Source organism: Heptranchias perlo, chromosome 4 (assembly GCF_035084215.1).
Source record: "Heptranchias perlo isolate sHepPer1 chromosome 4, sHepPer1.hap1, whole genome shotgun sequence".
Taxonomy (NCBI): domain Eukaryota; kingdom Metazoa; phylum Chordata; class Chondrichthyes; order Hexanchiformes; family Hexanchidae; genus Heptranchias; species Heptranchias perlo.
This window is the reverse complement of record NC_090328.1, coordinates 103,855,360-103,875,660: the sequence shown is the minus strand read 5'-3', so window position 1 is coordinate 103,875,660 and position 20,301 is coordinate 103,855,360. Positions and strand designations below refer to the sequence as shown.

The window sequence follows — 20,301 nt, the reverse complement described above, 5'->3', positions numbered from 1 at the left end:
TACACCTCAATCATGTCCCCCCTCAGCCTCCTCTGCTCCAAGGAAAACAAACCCAATCTTCCCAGTCTCTCTTCATAGCTGAAGCGCTCCAGCCCTGGTAACATCCTGGTGAATCTCCTCTGCACCCTCTCCAAAGCGATCACATCCTTCCTGTAGTGTGGCGACCAGAACTGCACACAGTACTCCAGCTGTGGCCTAACCAGTGTTTTATACAGCTCCATCATAACCTCCTTGCTCTTATATTCTATGCCTCGGCTAATAAAGGCAAGTATCCCATATGCCTTCTTTACCACCTTATCTACCTGTTCCGCCGCCTTCAGGGATCTGTGAACTTGCACACCAAGATCCCTCTGACCCTCTGTCTTGCCTAGGGTCCTCCCATTCATTGTGTATTCCCTTGCCTTGTTAGTCCCTCCAAAGTGCATCACCTCGCACTTTTCCAGGTTAAATTCCATTTGCCACTGTTCCGCCCATCTGACCAACCCATCTATATCGTCCTGCAGACTGAGGCTATCCTCCTCGCTATTTACCACCCTACCAATCTTTGTATCATCAGCGAACTTACTGATCATACCTTTTACATTCATATCCAAGTCATTAATGTAGACCACAAACAGCAAGGGACCCAGCACCGATCCCTGTGGTACCCCACTGGCCACAGGCTTCCAGTCACAAAAACAACCTTCGACCATCACCCTCTGCCTTCTGCCACTAAGCCAGTTTTGTATCCAAAGTGCCAAGGCACCCTGGATTCCATGGGCTCGTACCTTCTTGACCAGTCTCCTGTGGGGGACTTTATCGAAGGCCTTACTGAAATCCATGTATACCACATCCACTGCGTTACCCTCATCCACACGCCTAGTCACCCCCTCAAAAAATTCAATCAAATTAGTCAGACATGATCTTCCCTTGACAAAGCCATGTTGACTATCCCTGATTAATCCTTGCTTCTCCAAGTGGAGACTAATTTTGTCCTTCAGAATTTTTTCCAATAATTTTCCTACCACTGATGTTAGGCTCACTGGCCTGTAGTTCCCCGGTTTTTCCCTACTCCCCTTCTTGAATAATGGTATTACATTAGCGGTTCTCCAGTCCTCTGGCACATCCCCTGTGGCCAGAGAGGTTCTGAATATATGTGTCAGAGCCCCCGCAATCTCCTCCTTTGCCTCACACAGCAAGCAACCATTTGGTTGACTGTAACGAAAAACCACAATCTAATTTTTTGTAATCAATCAACAATTATTTTTTTTAAATCTGCTCTTATCTCCAAGTTGCCAGAGACACAGATGCAGGATGAGATTTTTTTTAAATTGGACTTGACCCACCTGGCCTCAAATACCTGAGTTGGGGAAGAGGAAAGAAAAATCAAGCTGGAGGTCCCACTCCTGATTGTTTTCCAGCGGCCACAGCTGGAATGTATGTATGTGGAAGTCAGGCTTGGTGTGATCACTCCTTTCTCCTCTTCCCCCACCAACCTAATAGTTAATTAGTAAGACACACACGAGCATTGGCCTGTTTGACAAGGCAACATAGGATCTGGCCAGCACCACTGAAATCCTACCCCAGCAGGAAATCAATGCCTTCAGGAGAGGAGGTATTCAGTCAAGAAAATGCTTATGTCCCGTAGCCTGACCTCCCACAGCCTCCCCCCTCAAAATCTATTGCCAGCTCTAGGGTCCAAAAATGTATCTCTCAGCCTTGAATATATTCAACGACTCAGCATCCACAGCCCCCTGGGGTAGAGATTACAAAGATTCACAACCCTCTGAGTGAAGAAATTCCTCCTCATCTCAGTCTTAAATGGCCAAACCCTTGTCCTGCAACTATGCCCTCTAGTTCTAGACACTCCAGCCAGGGGAAACAGCCTCTCAGCATTTACCCTGTCAAGCCCCCTCATAATCTTATATGTTTCAATGAGATCACCTCTCATTCTTCTAAACTCCAGAGAGTCTAGGCTCATTCTACTCAACCTCTCTTTACAGGACAACGCTCTCATCCCAGGAATTAATCTAGTGAACCTTTGTTGCACTGCCTCTAAGGCAAGTATATCCTTCCTTAGTTAAGGAGACCAAAACTGTACACAGTACTCCAGGTGAGGTCTCACCAAAGCCCTGTACAATTGTAGTAAGACTTCCTTACTCTTGTATTCCAACCCCCTTGCGACAAAGGCCAACATGCCATTTGCTTTTCTGATTGCTTGCTGTACCTGCATGCTAACTTTGTGTTTCTTGTACGAGGACACCCAAGTTTCTCTGGACACCAACATTTAATAGTTTCTCACCATTTAAAAGATATTCTGTTTTTCTATTCCTCCTACCAAAGTGAATAACCTCACATTTCCCCACATTATACTCCATCTGCCACCTTCTTGCCAACTCACTTAACCTGTCTATATCCCTTTGCAGATTCTTTGTGTCCTCCTTACAGCTTACTTTCCCACCTAACTTTGTATTGTCAGCAAACTTGGATATATTACACTCGGTCTTGGGTAAGGCAGAGCACGAAATGCCCATAGTACATTGGAACAGGGGTAGACCATTCAGCCACTCGAGCCTCTTCCTCCATTCAATTAGATCATGGCCGATCTGTACCTCAACCCCATTTACCCACCATGGTTCCATATCCCTTGATATCCTTATCAAACAAAAATCCATCAATCTCAGTTCTGAAAGCTCCAACGGACCCAGCATCAGAAGCCTTTTGGGAAACAGAGTTCCAGGTTTCCACTACTCTTTGCGTGAAGAAGTGCTTCCTGATTTTGCTCCTAAATTTTAATTTTAAGATTGTGCGCCCTTGTTCTGGATTCCCTCACTAGAGGAAATAGTTTTTCTTTATCTACCCCTTCGAACTTTTTATCATTTTAAACACCTCAATTAGATCGCCCTTCAATCTTATAAACTCAAGGAAATACAAACCAAGTTTATGCAACTTGTCCTCATAATTTAACCCTTTAAGCCTCGTTATCCTCTTTGAGTCTGTGCTGTAACAGAGCAAAGTGCATTCTCAGCCAGGAATTTGCACGGAATAAAGTTCAAAATTCATTCATGCAAAATATAATTCTTCCTTTGACTTGAAATTCTTCGTTGGTCCTTCTTGATTGACATGAAGCTGGTCCAGTGCACCGACATGTTTGTATCAAAACTAGATCCACGGGCAAGGACAGGAAGCGCTTAATCCAACGGCAAGTGGAAAAACCCATGACAAGCTGAGTCTCCAACGTCACTAAAAGTCCAGAGGTCAGATCCTTTATATTTAAGAGTCCCATCAACAGCAGGAGAACTAAAATGTCAAATTATATTATTCACATTAACACTGAACCTCAACTTTTAAAACACAATTCACCTCCTGATAATTGGAAGCATAACAAACTTCCTCTGTTCGGATTCAAGTGATTTATTAACTTTCTTTTCAACTGATCCGCTCATTGTTTTAAAATCTAAATTGCATTTCCTTTCACTCCATTTAACTGAAGAGAACAGTTTCAAATTTAAACAACCTAGTGGTCAAAATTCTCTGTGATTCCTCCTAATCAATCGTTCAGGTGCAATAGAGCTCCGTTGGAAGAAAGTAATGGTGATCTTAAGAGAATGCAATATTCTTGATATAACCTCGTGCCACCTCACTAAATTACAACACCTTCAGACCAGGGATGCGTTGCCAGCAACATGCAGCCCAATACTCTGGTTTGCTGTTTAGTTGCAATCTCACATTACAACGGCACAAACACTCATCTAACCAAAACCAAGTTGCTTATCTTCATCTGCCTTCATCAAGCTACATGAATTGACCTTGTAATCTAAAATTATTTTCTCATGCAAAGTATTACATTCACAAAATGACCATTCACCCAAATGAGCAGACCCCAATTCCCTCCGTATAACCACATTCCCCTCCACTGCACATTTTTCTCCCGACACAACTTGATCTCGCAACTAAACCAATTCATCTTCTAAACTTGCTCAATTACCTACATTGTGGAAGGTGTAATACCAACAGTATCAGTACTCCTCACCTTCAAGTGAGTGTCATTATCTGCATTTAAAAAAAAATCAGTTGAAAAATTAATTGTGATAAATTATAACTTCTTTTGCTCATTACAGTTTTTTTTTAAATTGTAAACACAGCAAAGTTGAAGCCAATGGAATAAAAGGGGTAGTGGCAGCATGGATACGAAATTGGCTAAGTGACAGGAAACAGAGTAGTGGTGAAAGGTTGTTTTTCGTACTGGAGGAAGGTATACACTGGTGTTCCCCAGGGGTCGGTACTAGGGCCACTGCTTTTCTTGATATATATTAATGACTTGAACTTGGGTGTACAGGGCACAATTTCAAAATTTGCAAATGACACTCAACTTGGAAGTGTAGTAAACAGTGAGGAGATAGTAATAGACTTCAAGAGGACATAGGCTGGTGAAATGGGCGGACGTGTGGCAGATGCAATTTAACACAGCGAAGTGCTAAGTGATACATTTTGGTAGGAAGAACGAGGAGAGGCAATATAAACTGATGGGTACAATTCTAAAGGGGGTGCATGAACAGAGAGATTTGGAGGTATATGTGCACAGGTCGTTGAAGGTGGCAGGGCAAGTTAAGAAAGTGGTTAAAAAGCATACGGGATCCTGGGCTTTATAAATAGAGGCATAGAGTACAAAAGCAAGGAGGTTATGATGAACCTTTATAAAACACTGGTTCAGCCACAACTGGAGTATTGCGTCCAATTCTGGGCACCGCACTTTAGGAAGGATGCGAAGGCCTTAGAGAGGGTGCAGAAAAGATTTACTAGAATGGTTTCAGGGATGAGGGACTTCAGTTATGTGGATGGACTGGAGAAGCTGGGGTTGTTCTCCTTAGAGCAGAGAATTGTAAACAATTTTACAACACCAAGTTATAGTCCAGCAATTTTATTTTAAATTCACAAGCTTTTAAAATAAAATACAAGAATTTAAAATAAAATTGCTGGACTATAACTTGGTGTTGTAAAATTGTTTACAATTGTCAACCCCAGTCCATCACCGGCATCTCCACATCATAGAGCAGAGAAGGTTGAGAGGAGATTTGATAGAGGTGTTCAAAATCATGAGGGGTCTAAACAGAGTAGATAGAGAGAAACTGTTCCCATTAGCAGAAGGGCTGAGAACCAGAGGACACATATTTAAGGTGATTAGCAAAAGAACCAAAGACAACATGAGGAAAAACTTTTTTACGCAGTGAGTGGTTATGATCTGGAATGCACTGCCTGAGGGGGTGCTGGAGGCAGATTCAATCGTGGTTTTCAAAAGGGAATTGGATAAATACTTGAAGGGAAAAAATTTGCAGGGCTACAGGGAAATTGCGGGGGTGTGGGACTAGCTGGATTGCTCTTGCAGAGACCCAGCACGAGCTCGATGGACCGAATAGCCTCCTTCTGTGCTGTAACCATTCTATAATTCTATGATTCTATGAACACGACAGGAAAAGTGGGTCAGTTACTGAAACAGTGTCTGAGGATGACTCAATGCATTGTTGAAACTGAATCACTGCTGGTTAATCAATTATATAAACTTCTGCTGATACCAAGGGCCCTTAGTGTTTGCAATTGAGTAACTTCCACCATCCAGTAATCAGCACTCGTGGGTTAAAGAAAAGCAAAGTTCCTCGCCTGACAAAAAGGAATAGATAGCAAGACAAAAACGGTTAAAGGTGATCGCATTTCTCATTAACTGCTTTGGTTTTTAAAGAATAGTACTGTTGGCGACTGTCACACTTCCAATTTTTTTTTAACCTAGATGTTTCCCTGTATATCTCCCCTGATACAGGAAAAGCAGTGCTTCATATTAATATATTTTTATATCTTTCAAAGACATATTAACATATCTTTCAAAGTTCTCTAGATTCAGGAACTGTCCCTCTAGATTGGAAAATTGCACATGTCACTCCGCTTTTTAAGAAAGGAGAGAGAGGGAAACCGGGGAATTATAGACCAGTTAGCCTAACATCTGTTGTGGGGAAAATGCTGGAGTCTATAATTAAAGATAGGGTGACTGAACATCTCGAGAATTTTCAGTTAATCAGAGAGAGCCAGCATGGATTTGTGAAAGGTAGGTCGTGCCTGACAAACCTGATTGAATTTTTTGAAGAGGTGACTAAAGTAGTGGACAGGGGAGTGTCAATGGATGTTATTTATATGGACTTCCAGAAGGCATTTGATAAGATCCCACATAAGAGACTGTTAGCTAAGATAGAAGCCCATGGAATCGAGGGAAAAGTACGGACTTGGTTAGGAAGTTGGCTGAGCGAAAGGCGACAGAGAGTAGGGATAATGGGAAGGTACTCACATTGGCAGGATGTGACTAGTGGAGTCCCGCAGGGATCGGTCTTGGGGCCTCAATTATTCACAATATTTATTAATGACTTAGATGAAGGCATAGAAAGTCTCATATCTAAGTTTGCCGATGACACAAAGATTGGTGGCATTGTAAGCAGTGTAGATGAAAACATAAAATTACAAAGCGATATTGATAGATTAGGTGAATGGGCAAAACTGTGGCAAATGGAATTCAATGTAGACAAATGTGAGGTCATCCACTTTGGATCAAAAAAGGATAGAACAGGGTACTTTCTAAATGGTAAAAAGTTAAAAACAGTGGATGTCCAAAGGGACTTATGGTTCAGGTACATAGATCATTGAAGTGTCATGAACAGGTGCAGAAAATAATCAAGAAGGCAAATGGAATGCTGGCCTTTATATCTAGAGGACTAGAGTACAAGGGGGCAGAAGTTACGCTGCAACTATACAAAACCCTGGTTAGACCGCACCTGGAGTACTGTGAGCAGTTCTGGGCACCGCACCTTCGGAAGGATATATTGGCCTTGGAGGGAGTGCAGCGTAGGTTTACTAGAATGATACCCGGACTTCAAGGGTTAAGTTACGAAGAGAGATTACACAAATTGGGGTTGTATTCTCTTGAGTTTCGAAGGTTAAGGGGTGATCTGATCGAAGTTTATAAGATATTAAGGGGAACAGATAGGGTGGATAGAGAGAAACTATTTCCGCTGGTTGGGGATTCTAGGAGTAGGGGGCACAGTATAAAAATTAGAGCCAGACCTTTCAGGAGCGAGATTAGAAAACATTTCTACACACAAAGGGTGGTAGAAGTTTGGAACGCTCTTCTGCAAACGGCAATTGATACTAGCTCAATTGCTAAATTTAAATCTGAGATAGATAGCTTTTTGGCAACCAAAGGTATTAAGGGATATGGGCCAAAGGCAGGTATATGGAGTTAGATCACAGATCAGCCATGATCTTATCAAATGGCGGAGCAGGCACGAGGGACTGAATGGCCTACTCCTGTTCCTATGTTCCTAATATGCATTCTTTGGCCTATCTACAATTTAGTTAACACAAATAATCTGCAAGACATATGAACCACCAACAAACTGCAAAAATGCAACTTAATGGAAATCAAAATATCATGTTTTAAACAGACACTGTCACCCTGGAAAAGTTATAAAGGAAAGTTTATAAAGTGAGACATGTACACGAGAAAAGAACCAGATTCAATCTCAGGCCGTGCTAAGTTAGTGGTTCTAAATTGGCTCAACAGCAGAAAAATTGGCTATGGTTTCTCCTGTTCACTTCCCAGCAAACCCTGATGGAAATGCCCTTGTGGGAACATCAGGTGAGGACAGAGTCAGGCTTGGGTCAATGACCTGCCAACACTCAGTGTCAAGGTGTGTGTGTTGCCAGCTAGGTAAGGTACCAAAGGTCAACCAGCATCCATGAGACAGTACATCAGGAATGAGTGAATGACCTCAGGAAGGGGGAAGAAAAGAAATGGTAGAGAAAATTGATGAAAAAAGAGAGACTCAGGGAGGGTCAAGGAAAAGCTTTTTCACAAACACAGTACATCATTATTCAGATTGCAAACACATCGCAGCATTGCAAAAGCATCACTCCTGCAAGATGTCACACGATGCCAACATAAACTACACTCAACTCTTCTCCCCAAAAATGGCGACGGGATGTCCTCTTAAAGGCAGCTGAATCTGATAATGTTGTTTTGACACTAAAAACTATGAACTAAATATTCCAAACCTTTGCAAATAGCAGGTATATACGATCATGCTAAGATTACAGAAACTGACTGCTTGTCACAATTTCCACAGAAGAGGTAGAATGGTGGGAACCAAAAGTGTACGGAAGAGATTAAAATCACAAGACACACTAACTATCCCCCACCCCAGGGAATCACAGACACACTGAATATCCCCCACCCAAGGGGTCAGTGACCCTGAATATCCCCCACCCAGGGGATCACTGACACACAATGTCCCCCACCCCAGGGTATCGCTGACACTGAATAATAAGGAGGGATAAATTAGAGTACAAGAGAAAGCTAGCTAGAAATATAAAAAGATAGTAAGAGTTTCTACAAGTATTTAAAAAGGGAAAGAGTAAGTAAAGTGAGCATTGGTCCTCTAGAGAGTGAGTCCAGGGAATTAAGAACAGAGCATAAGGAAATGGTGGATGAATTGAACAGATATTTTGCGTCCGTCTTCACTGTACAGGATACAAATGACATGCCAGAAATAATTGTGAATCAAGAGGTGAAAGGGAGGGAGGAACTTAAAACATTTACAATCACCAGGGAAAGGGTTTCTGAAAAAATGAGAACTAAAAGCTGACAAGTCCCCAGGTCCTGATGGACTTCATCCTAGGGTCTTAAATGAAGTGGCTGCAGAGATAGTAGATGCATTGGTATTAATTTTCCAAAATTCCTTAGATTCTGGAAGGGTCCCATCAGATTGGAAAATAGCGAATGTAACTTCTCTATTCAAGAAAGGGGGGAGACAGAAAGCAGGAAACTACAGGCCAGTTAGCTTAACATCTGTCATAGGGAAAATGCTAGAATCTATTATTAAGGAGGTTATAGCAGGGCACTTCAAATATCTCAATGGAATCAGGCAGAGTCAACACGGCTTTGTGAAAGGGAAATCGTGTTTGACTAATTTATTAGAGTTCTTTGAGGAAGTAACAAGCAACGTGGATAAAGGGGATCCTGTGGATGTGGTGTACTTGGATTTCCAGAAGGTTTTTGACAAGGTGCCACATCAAAGGCTACTACACAAAATAAAAGCTCATGGTGTAGGGGGTAACATATTAGCATGGATAAAGGATTGGTTAGCTAACAGGAAACAGAGAGTAGGCATAAATGGGTCATTTTCAGGTTGGCAAGATGTAGCGAGTGGAGTGCCACAGGGACCAGGCCTCAACTATTTACAATCTATATCAATGACTTGGATGAAGGGACCGAATGTATGGTTGCTAAATTTGCTGATGACACAAAGGTAGATAGGAAAATAAGTTTTGAAGAGGATATAAGAAGTCTGAAAAGGGATGTAGATAGGTTAAGTGAGTGGGCAAAAATTTGGCAGATGGCGTATAATGTGAACTTGTCCAGTCTGGCAGGAGGAATAGAAAAGCAGTATATTATTTAAATGGAGAGAGATTGCAGAACTCTGAGGTACAGAGGGATCTGGGTGTCCTAGTACATGAATCACAAAAATTTAGCATGTAGGTACAGCAAGTGATTAGGAAGGCAAATGGAATGTTGTCATTTATTGCAAGGGGAATGGAATGTAAAAGTAGAGATGTTTTGCTACAGTTGTAGAGGGCATTGGTGCGACCACATCTAGAATACTGTGTGCCGTTTTGGTCGCCTTATTTAAGAAAGGACATAATTGCTTTGGAGGCAGTTCAAGACGGTTCACTCGACTGATTCCTGGGATGAGGGGGCTATCTTATGAGGAAAGGTTGGACAAATTGGGCCCGTATACACTGGAGTTTAGAAGAATGAGAGGTGATCTTACTGAAACATATAAGATCCTGAGGGGATTAGAAGGGGTAGATGCTGAGAGGATGTTTCCCCTTGTGGGAGAGACTAGAACTAGGGGACACAGTTTAAAAATAAGGGGTCTCCCATTTAAGATGGAGATGAGGAGAATTTTTTTCTCTCAGAGGGTCATGAGTCTGTGGAACTCCCTTCCCCAGAGAGCAGTGGAGGCAGGGTCATTGAATATTTTTAACGCTGAGTTAGATAGATTCCTGATTAACAAGGGAGTCAAAGGTTATAGTAGGTAGGCAGGAAAGTAGGGTTGAGGTCACAATCAGATCAGCCATGATCTTATCATATGGTAGAGCAGGCTCGAGGGGACGAATTGCCTACTCCTGCTTTTAATTTGTATGTTTGTATGAATATCCCCCACCCCAGGGGATCACTGACACACTGACTATCCCCCACCCCAGGGGATCACTGACACAGAATAGCCCCTACTCCAGGGGGTCACTAGCACACAGAGTATGCCCCAACCCTGACACACAATAACCCACACCCCAAAGGGTAAGTGACCCTGAATAAACCCACGCAAGGGGTCACTGACACACTGAATATCCCCCACCCTAGGGGATCACTGACACACGATATTCCCCACCCCAGGGGTAATTAACAGTGTATATATCCCCCACCCCAGGGGGTCACTGACACTGATAATCCCCACCCCAGGGGGTCACTGACACTGAATAATTCCCACCCCAGGGGAACACTGACACTGAATATCCGCCACTCAGGGGGTCACCGACATACTGAATGACCCCACCCCGGGAGATTACTGACAGTCTTAATTTCCTCCTGCCAAGTGGATAACTGACATACAATACTGACATACCAGGGGCTCAGTGATACTGAAAATTCTCCACCCCAGGGGATCACTGACACACAATATCACCCACTCATGGGATCACTGAAACACAATATTCCCCACCCCAGGCGATCACTGACACACAATATCCCCTATCCAGGGGGTGACTACCACTGAATATCCCCTACCCAGGGGGTTACTACACACACTGAATATCCCACCCACCCCAGAGGGTCACTAACACACTAAATATACCCCACCCCAGGGGAACACTGGCACTGAATATTCACCAGCCAGGGGTGCACTGACTCACAATATCCCACAGCCCAACGGGTCACTGACACAAAGACTGACCCCCACCCCATTGGATCATAGAAAATTTACGGCACAGAAGGAGGCCATTCAGTCCACCATGTCCGCACCGGCCGAAAATGAGCCACCCAGCTTAATCCCACTTTCCAGCACTTAGTCCGTCGCTTTGTTGGTTACGGCACTTCAGGTGCATATCCAGGTACTTTTTAAATGTGACGAGGGTTTCTGTCTCTACCACCCTTTCAGGCAGTGAATTCCAGACCCCCACTGCCCTCCAGGTGAATTTTTTTTTCCTCAGCTCCCCTCGAATCCTTCTACCAATCACTTTAAATCTAAGTCCCCTGGTTCTTGACCTCTCTAAGGGAAATAGGTCCTTCGCATCCACTCTATCTAGGCCCCTCATAATTTTGTACATCTCAATTAAATCACCCCTCAGCATCCTCTGTTCCAAAGAAAACAACCCCAGCCTATCCAATCTTTCCTCATAGCTAAAATTCTCCAGTCCTGTCAACATCCTCGTAAATCTCCTCTGTACTCTTTCTAGTGTAATTACATCCTTCCTGTAATGTGGTGACCAGTATCCAAGCTGTAGCCTGACTAGTGCTTTATACTTTTCTAGCATAACCTCCCTGCTCTTATCTTCTATGCCTCAGCTAATAAAGGAAAGTATCCCATATGCCTTATTAACCACCTCATCTACCTGTCCTGCTACCTTCAGGGATCTGTGGAAATGCACTCCAAGGTCCCTCACTTCCTCTCAGTATCCTCCCATTTATTGTGTACTCCCTTGCCTTGCTTCCCCTCCACAAATGCATTACCTCACAGTTTGCCAGATTGAATTCCATTTGCCACTTTTCTGCCCACCTGACTAGTCCATTGACATCTTCCTGCAGTCTACAGCTTTCCTCCTCACTATCAACCACATGGCCAATTTTTGTTTCATCTGCAAACTTCTTAATCATGCCCCCTACATTTAAGTCCAAATCATTCATATATACCACAAAAAACAATGAACCTATTAGAGAACCATGCAGAACCCCACTAGAAACAGCCTTCCAATCACAAAAACAACTGTCAACCATTACTCTTTGCTTCCTGCCACTGAGCCAATTTTGGATCCAACTTGCCACTCTCCCTTGGATCCCATGGGCTTATACTTTTTTGACCAATCTACCACGTGGGACCTTGTCAAAAGCCTTGCTAAAATCCATGTAGACTACATCAAACACACTACCCCCATCGTCCCTCCTTGTTACCTGCTCAAAAAATTCAATCAAGTTAGTCAGACATGAACTTCCCTTAACAAATCCGTGCTGACTGTCCTTGATTAGTCCGTGCCTTTCTAAATGACGGTTTATCCTGTCCCTCAGAATTGATTCCAATAATTTGCCCGCCACTGAAGTTAGACTGGCTGGCCTGTAAGCTCACTGACACACGATATCCCCCGCCCCAGGGGATCACTGCCACTGAATATATCCCATCCCAGGGGAACATTGACACTGAATATCCACCACCTAGGGGGTCACTGACACACTGAATATCCCCCCACCCCAGGTTATCACTGGCACACTGAATATGTCCTAACCCAGGGGACCATGGAAAAACAAAATACCCCATCAAGGGGTTCACTGACACACAGAACATCCCTTTGCCCGGGTAAAACTGACACACAGCTCACCCGAGGGGGTCACTAACACACTGAATATCCCCCACCCGAGGGGGTCACTTAAACACTGAATGTACCCCACCCGAACACCCCCCTACCCGGGGGAACAATGACAAACCGAACACCCCCTCCCCGGGGGATCAATGACAAACCGAACACCCCCCTCCCCGGGGGATCAATGACAAACCGAACACCCCCCTCCCCGGGGGATCAATGACAAACCGAACACCCCCCTCCCCGGGGGATCAATGACAAACCGAACACCCCCCTCCCCGGGGGATCAATGACAAACCGAACACCCCCCTCCCCGGGGGATCAATGACAAACCGAACACCCCCCTCCCCGGGGGATCAATGACAAACCGAACACCCCCCTCCCCGGGGGATCAATGACAAACCGAACACCCCCCTCCCCGGGGGATCAATGACAAACCGAACACCCCCCTCCCCGGGGGATCAATGACAAACCGAACACCCCCTCCCCGGGGGATCAATGACAAACCGAACACCCCCCTCCCCGGGGGATCAATGACAAACCGAACACCCCCCTCCCCGGGGGATCAATGACAAACCGAACACCCCCCTCCCCGGGGGATCAATGACAAACCGAACACCCCCCTCCCCGGGGGATCAATGACAAACCGAACACCCCCCTCCCCGGGGGATCAATGACAAACCGAACACCCCCCTCCCCGGGGGATCAATGACAAACCGAACACCCCCCTCCCCGGGGGATCAATGACAAACCGAACACCCCCCTCCCCGGGGGATCAATGACAAACCGAACACCCCCCTCCCCGGGGGATCAATGACAAACCGAACACCCCCCTCCCCGGGGGATCAATGACAAACCGAACACCCCCCTCCCCGGGGGATCAATGACAAACCGAACACCCCCCTCCCCGGGGGATCAATGACAAACCGAACACCCCCCTCCCCGGGGGATCAATGACAAACCGAACACCCCCCTCCCCGGGGGATCAATGACAAACCGAACACCCCCCTCCCCGGGGGAGCAATGACAAACCGAACACCCCCCTCCCCGGGGGATCAATGACAAACCGAACACCCCCCTCCCCGAGGATCAATGACAAACCGAACACCCCCCTCCCCGGGGGATCAATGACAAACCGAACACCCCCCTCCCCGGGGGATCAATGACAAACCGAACACCCCCCTCCCCGGGGGATCAATGACAAACCGAACACCCCCCTCCCCGGGGGATCAATGACAAACCGAACACCCCCCTCCCCGGGGGATCAATGACAAACCGAACACCCCCCTCCCCGGGGGATCAATGACAAACCGAACACCCCCCTCCCCGAGGATCAATGACAAACCGAACACCCCCCTCCCCGGGGGATCAATGACAAACCGAACACCCCCCTCCCCGGGGGATCAATGACAAACCGAACACCCCCCTCCCCGGGGGATCAATGACAAACCGAACACCCCCCTCCCCGGGGGATCAATGACAAACCGAACACCCCCCTCCCCGGGGGATCAATGACAAACCGAACACCCCCCTCCCCGGGGGATCAATGACAAACCGAACACCCCCCTCCCCGGGGGATCAATGACAAACCGAACACCCCCCTCCCCGGGGGATCAATGACAAACCGAACACCCCCCTCCCCGGGGGAGCAATGACAAACCGAACACCCCCTCCCCGGGGGATCAATGACAAACCGAACACCCCCCTCCCCGGGGGAGCAATGTGGAGGCTGTGCAAACTGCGACTCTCCTCCTCCTGCTGAGGGAGACCGGCGGGCGCGCAGTAGGCCGGAGCGGGGCCTGTGCCGGGACCGGGTTTTCCTGGTTCCCTCTCCCCGGGCCTCACACTCTTACCCTCGGCGATGACCCGCTTGATCCGCAGTTTCACGTCGCCCAGTTCCACCGTCTGCCCCACGAAGTCGTTGTGATCGCGGCCGGCGGCCGAGCCCGGGGAGCCGGCCAGGAAGTCGAAGGCCGACTGGAAGATGGACATTGCGGCCGGGCGGAGCGGGCGAGCGAGAGGCCGAGGCCGAGGCCGGACTGAGACACAGTTGGGGCCCGGGCCTGGGGCCGCGCGGACAGGCAATGCGCAGGATACCGCCCGCGACCCGGATCAGCGACACCGCTCCGGATAAACCGCCCGCGACCCGGATCAGACGGCGCTTCCGCAACAAACGTCAGCAAAGCAAACCGGTTCATGGGAGGGGCCAGAGAGAGAGAGAGAGAGAGAAGGAAGGTGAGAGGACAAATAGAGAGAGAGAGAGAGAGGGTAACAGGACAAATAGAGAGAGAGAGAGAGAGGGTAACAGGACAAATAGAGAGAGAGAGAGGGTAACAGGACAAATAGAGAGAGAGAGAGAGGGTAACAGGACAAATGGAGAGAGAGAGAGGGTAACAGGACAAATAGAGAGAGAGAGGGTAACAGGACAAATAGAGAGAGAGAGAGAGAGGGTAACAGGACAAATAGAGAGAGAGAGAGGGTAACAGGACAAATAGAGAGAGAGAGAGAGAGGGTAACAGGACAAATAGAGAGAGAGAGAGAGAGGGTAACAGGACAAATAGAGAGAGAGAGAGGGTAACAGGACAAATAGAGAGAGAGAGAGAGAGGGTAACAGGACAAATAGAGAGAGAGAGAGAGAGGGTAACAGGACAAATAGAGAGAGAGAGAGAGAGGGTAACAGGACAAATAGAGAGAGAGAGAGAGAGGGTAACAGGACAAATAGAGAGAGAGAGAGAGAGGGTAACAGGACAAATAGAGAGAGAGAGAGGGTAACAGGACAAATAGAGAGAGAGAGAGAGAGGGTAACAGGACAAATAGAGAGAGAGAGAGAGGGTAACAGGACAAATAGAGAGAGAGAGAGGGTAACAGGACAAATAGAGAGAGAGAGAGAGGGTAACAGGACAAATAGAGAGAGAGAGAGAGAGGGTAACAGGACAAATAGAGAGAGAGAGAGAGAGGGTAACAGGACAAATAGAGAGAGAGAGAGAGGGTAACAGGACAAATAGAGAGAGAGAGAGAGGGTAACAGGACAAATAGAGAGAGAGAGAGGGTAACAGGACAAATAGAGAGAGAGAGAGAGAGGGTAACAGGACAAATAGAGAGAGAGAGAGAGAGGGTAACAGGACAAATAGAAAGAGAGAGAGAGAGGGTAACAGGACAAATAGAGAGAGAGAGGGTAACAGGACAAATAGAAAGAGAGAGAGAGAGAGGGTAACAGGACAAATAGAGAGAGAGAGAGAGGGTAACAGGACAAATAGAGAGAGAGAGAGAGGGTAACAGGACAAATAGAGAGAGAGAGAGAGGGTAACAGGACAAATAGAGAGAGAGAGAGAGGGTAACAGGACAAATAGAGAGAGAGAGAGAGGGTAACAGGACAAATAGAGAGAGAGAGAGAGGGTAACAGGACAAATAGAGAGAGAGAGAGAGGGTAACAGGACAAATAGAGAGAGAGAGGGTAACAGGACAAATAGAGAGAGAGAGAGGGTAACAGGACAAATAGAGAGAGAGAGAGGGTAACAGGACAAATAGAGAGAGAGAGAGGGTAACAGGACAAATAGAGAGAGAGAGAGAGGGTAACAGGACAAATAGAGAGAGAGAGAGAGAGGGTAACAGGACAAATAGAGAGAGAGAGAGGGTAACAGGACAAATAGAGAGAGAGAGAGGGTAACAGGACAAATAGAGAGAGAGAGAGGGTAACAGGACAAATAGAGAGAGAGAGAGAGGGTAACAGGACAAATAGAGAGAGAGAGAGAGAGGGTAACAGGACAAATAGAGAGAGAGAGAGAGAGGGTAACAGGACAAATAGAGAGAGAGAGAGAGAGGGTAACAGGACAAATAGAGAGAGAGAGAGAAGGAAGGTGAGAGGACAAATAGAGAGAGAGAAGGAAGGTGAGAGGACAAATAGAGAGAGAGAAGGTAGGAGGACAAATAGAGAGCGAGAGAGAAGGTAACAGGACAAATAGAGAGAGAGAAGGTAACAGGACAAATAGAGAGAGAGAAGGTAACAGGACAAATAGAGAGAGAGAAGGTAACAGGACAAATAGAGAGAGAGAGAGAGAGAGGGGGTAACAGGACAAATAGAGAGAGAGAGAGAGAGAGGGTAACAGGACAAATAGAGAGAGAGAGAGAGAGAGAGAGGGTAACAGGACAAATAGAGAGAGAGAGAGAGAAGGAAGGTGAGAGGACAAATAGAGAGAGAGAAGGAAGGTGAGAGGACAAATAGAGAGAGAGAAGGTAGGAGGACAAATAGAGAGAGAGAGAGAAGGTAACAGGACAAATAGAGAGAGAGAAGGTAACAGGACAAATAGAGAGAGAAGGTAACAGGACAAATAGAGAGAGAGAGAGAAGGTAACAGGACAAATAGAGAGAGAGAGAGAGAAGGTAACAGGACAAATAGAGAGAGAGAGAGAAGGTAACAGGACAAATAGAGAGAGAGAGAGAGAAGGTAACAGGACAAATAGAGAGAGAGAGAGAGAAGGTAACAGGACAAATAGAGAGAGAGAGAGAAGGTAACAGGACAAATAGAGAGAGAGAGAGAAGGTAACAGGACAAATAGAGAGAGAGAGAAGGTAACAGGACAAATAGAGAGAGAGAAGGTAACAGGACAAATAGAGAGAGAGAGAAGGAAGGTAGGAGGACAAATAGAGAGAGAGAGAAGGAAGGTAGGAGGATAGATAGAGAGAGAGAGATGGTAGCAGGACAAATAGAGAGAGAGGGGGAGAAGGTAGCAGGACAAATAGAGAGAGAGAGAGAGAAGGTAGCAGGACAAATAGAGAGAGAGAGAGAGAAGGTAGCAGGACAAATAGAGAGAGAGAGAGAGAAGGTAGCAGGACAAATAGAGAGAGAGAGAGAGAAGGTAGCAGGACAAATAGAGAGAGAGAGAGAAGGTAGCAGGACAAATAGAGAGAGAGAGAGAGAAGGTAGCAGGACAAATAGAGAGAGAGAGAGAGAGAAGGTAGCAGGACAAATAGAGAGAGAGAGGGAGAGAAGGTAGCAGGACAAATAGAGAGAGAGAGAGAGAGAAGGTAGCAGGACAAATAGAGAGAGAGAGAGAGAGAAGGTAGCAGGACAAATAGAGAGAGAGAGAGAGAGAAGGTAGCAGGACAAATAGAGAGAGAGAGAGAGAGAGAGAAAAGGTAGCAGGACAAATAGAGAGAGAGAGAGAGAGAGAGAGAAGGTAGCAGGACAAATAGAGAGAGAGAGAGAGAGAGAGAGAAGGTAGCAGGACAAATAGAGAGAGAGAGAGAGAGAGAAGGTAGCAGGACAAATAGAGAGAGAGAGAGAGAGAGAAGGTAGCAGGACAAATAGAGAGAGAGAGAGAAGGTAGCAGGACAAATAGAGAGAGAGAGAGAGAAGGTAGCAGGACAAATAGAGAGAGAGAGAGAGAGAGAGAAGGTAGCAAGACAAATAGAGAGAGAGAGAGAGAGAGAAGGTAGCAGGACAAATAGAGAGAGAGAGAGAGAGAAGGTAGCAGGACAAATAGAGAGAGAGAGAGAAGGTAGCAGGACAAATAGAGAGAGAGAAGGTAACAGGACAAATAGAGAGAGAAGGTAACAGGACAAATAGAGAGAGAGAGAGAGAGAGAGAAAAGGTAGCAGGACAAATAGAGAGAGAGAGAGAGAGAGAGAAGGTAGCAGGACAAATAGAGAGAGAGAGAGAGAGAGAGAAGGTAGCAGGACAAATAGAGAGAGAGAGAGAGAGAGAAGGTAGCAGGACAAATAGAGAGAGAGAGAGAGAGAGAAGGTAGCAGGACAAATAGAGAGAGAGAGAGAAGGTAGCAGGACAAATAGAGAGAGAGAGAGAGAAGGTAGCAGGACAAATAGAGAGAGAGAGAGAGAGAGAGAAGGTAGCAGGACAAATAGAGAGAGAGAGAGAGAGAGAAGGTAGCAGGACAAATAGAGAGAGAGAGAGAGAGAAGGTAGCAGGACAAATAGAGAGAGAGAGAGAGAAGGTAGCAGGACAAATAGAGGGAGAGAGAGAGAGAAGGTAGCAGGACAAATAGAGAGAGAGAGAGAGAGAGAAGGTAGCAGGACAAATAGAGAGAGAGAGAGAGAGAGAAGGTAGCAGGACAAATAGAGAGAGAGAGAGAGAGAAGGTAGCAGGACAAATAGAGAGAGAGAGAGAGAGAAAGTAGCAGGACAAATAGAGAGAGAGAGAGAGAGAGAGAAGGTAGCAGGACAAATAGAGAGAGAGAGAGAGAGAGAATGTCGCAGGACAAATAGAGAGAGAGAGAAAGAGAAGGTAGCAGGACAAATAGAGAGAGAGAGAGAGAAGGTAGCAGGACAAATAGAGAGAGAGAGAGAGAGAAGGTAGCAGGACAAATAGAGAGAGAGAGAGAGAGAAGGTAGCAGGACAAATAGAGAGAGAGAGAGAGAGAGAAGGTAGCAGGACAAATAGAGAGAGAGAGAGAGAGAGAAGGTAGCAGGACAAATAGAGAGAGAGAGAGAGAGAAGGTAGCAGGACAAATAGAGAGAGAGAGAGAGAGAAGGTAGCAGGACAAATAGAGAGAGAGAGAGAGAGAAGGTAGCAGGACAAATAGAGAGAGAGAGAGAGAGAAGGTAGCAGGACAAATAGAGAGAGAGAGAGAGAGAAGGTAGCAGGACAAATAGAGAGAGAGAGAGAGAGAGAAGGTAGCAGGACAAATAGAGAGAGAGAGAGAGAGAGAAGGTAGCAGGACAAATAGAGAGAGAGAGAGAGAGAGAAGGTAGCAGGACAAATAGAGAGAGAGAGAGAGAGAGAAGGTAGCAGGACAAATAGAGAGAGAGAGAGAAGGTAGCAGGACAAATAGAGAGAGAGAGAGAAGGTAGCAGGACAAATAGAGAGAGAGAGAAGGTAGCAGGACAAATAGAGAGAGAGAGAGAAGGTAGCAGGACAAATAGAGAGAGAGAGAGAGAGAGAGAAGGTGAGAGGACAAATCGAGAGAGAGGGAAGGTGAGAGGACAAATAGAGAGAGAGAGGGTAACAGGACAAATAGAGAGAGAGAGAAGGTGAGAGGACAAATAGAGAAAGAGAGAGAGAAGGAAGGTGAGAGGACAAATAGAGAAAGAGAGAGAGCGAGAAGATAGGACAAATAGAGAGAGAGAGAGGGGGAAGGTGAGAGGACAAATAGAGAGAGAGAGGGTAACAGGACAAATAGAGAGAGAGAGAGAAGGAAGGTGAGAGGACAAATAGAGAGAGAGAGAGAAGGTAACAGGACAAATAGAGAGAGAGAGAGAGAGAAGGTAACAGGACAAATAGAGAGAGAGAGAGAAGGAAGGTGAGAGGACAAATAGAGAGAGAGAAGGAAGGTGAGAGGACAAATAGAGAGAGAGAGAGAAGGAAGGTGAGAGGACAAATAAAGAGAGAGAGAGAGAAGGTAACAGGACAAATAAAGAGAGAGAAAGAAGGTAGCAGGACAAATAAAGAGAGAGAAAGAAGGTAGCAGGACAAATAAAGAGAGAGAGAGAAGGTGAGAGGACAAATAGAGAGAGAGAAGGAAGGTGAGAGGACAAATAGAGAGAGAGAAGGAAGGTGAGAGGACAAATAGAGAGCGAGAAGGTAGGACAAATAGAGAGAGAGAGGGGGAAGGTGAGAGGACAAATAGAGAGAGAGAGGGTAACAGGACAAATAGAGAGAAAGAGAGAAGGAAGGTAAGAGGACAAATAGAGAGAGAGA

General features: G+C 46.0%; 1 protein-coding gene across 2 annotated transcripts in view; it reads right to left on the bottom strand.

Moving 5' to 3' along the window:
- gak (cyclin G associated kinase) overlaps positions 1-14,855 on the bottom strand; it is a 128,905-nt gene extending 114,050 nt beyond the window's left edge. Inside the window, exon 1 of one of the 2 annotated variants that reach the window (XM_067983432.1) lies at positions 14,502-14,855. In XM_067983432.1, the coding sequence (XP_067839533.1) occupies positions 14,502-14,640 (139 nt within the window). In that variant the 5' untranslated portion in view covers positions 14,641-14,855. The remainder of the gene's footprint in view (positions 1-14,501) is intronic. The other variant, XM_067983433.1, reaches the window with a different exon arrangement.
- Positions 14,856-20,301: the final 5,446 nt, after the last annotated feature.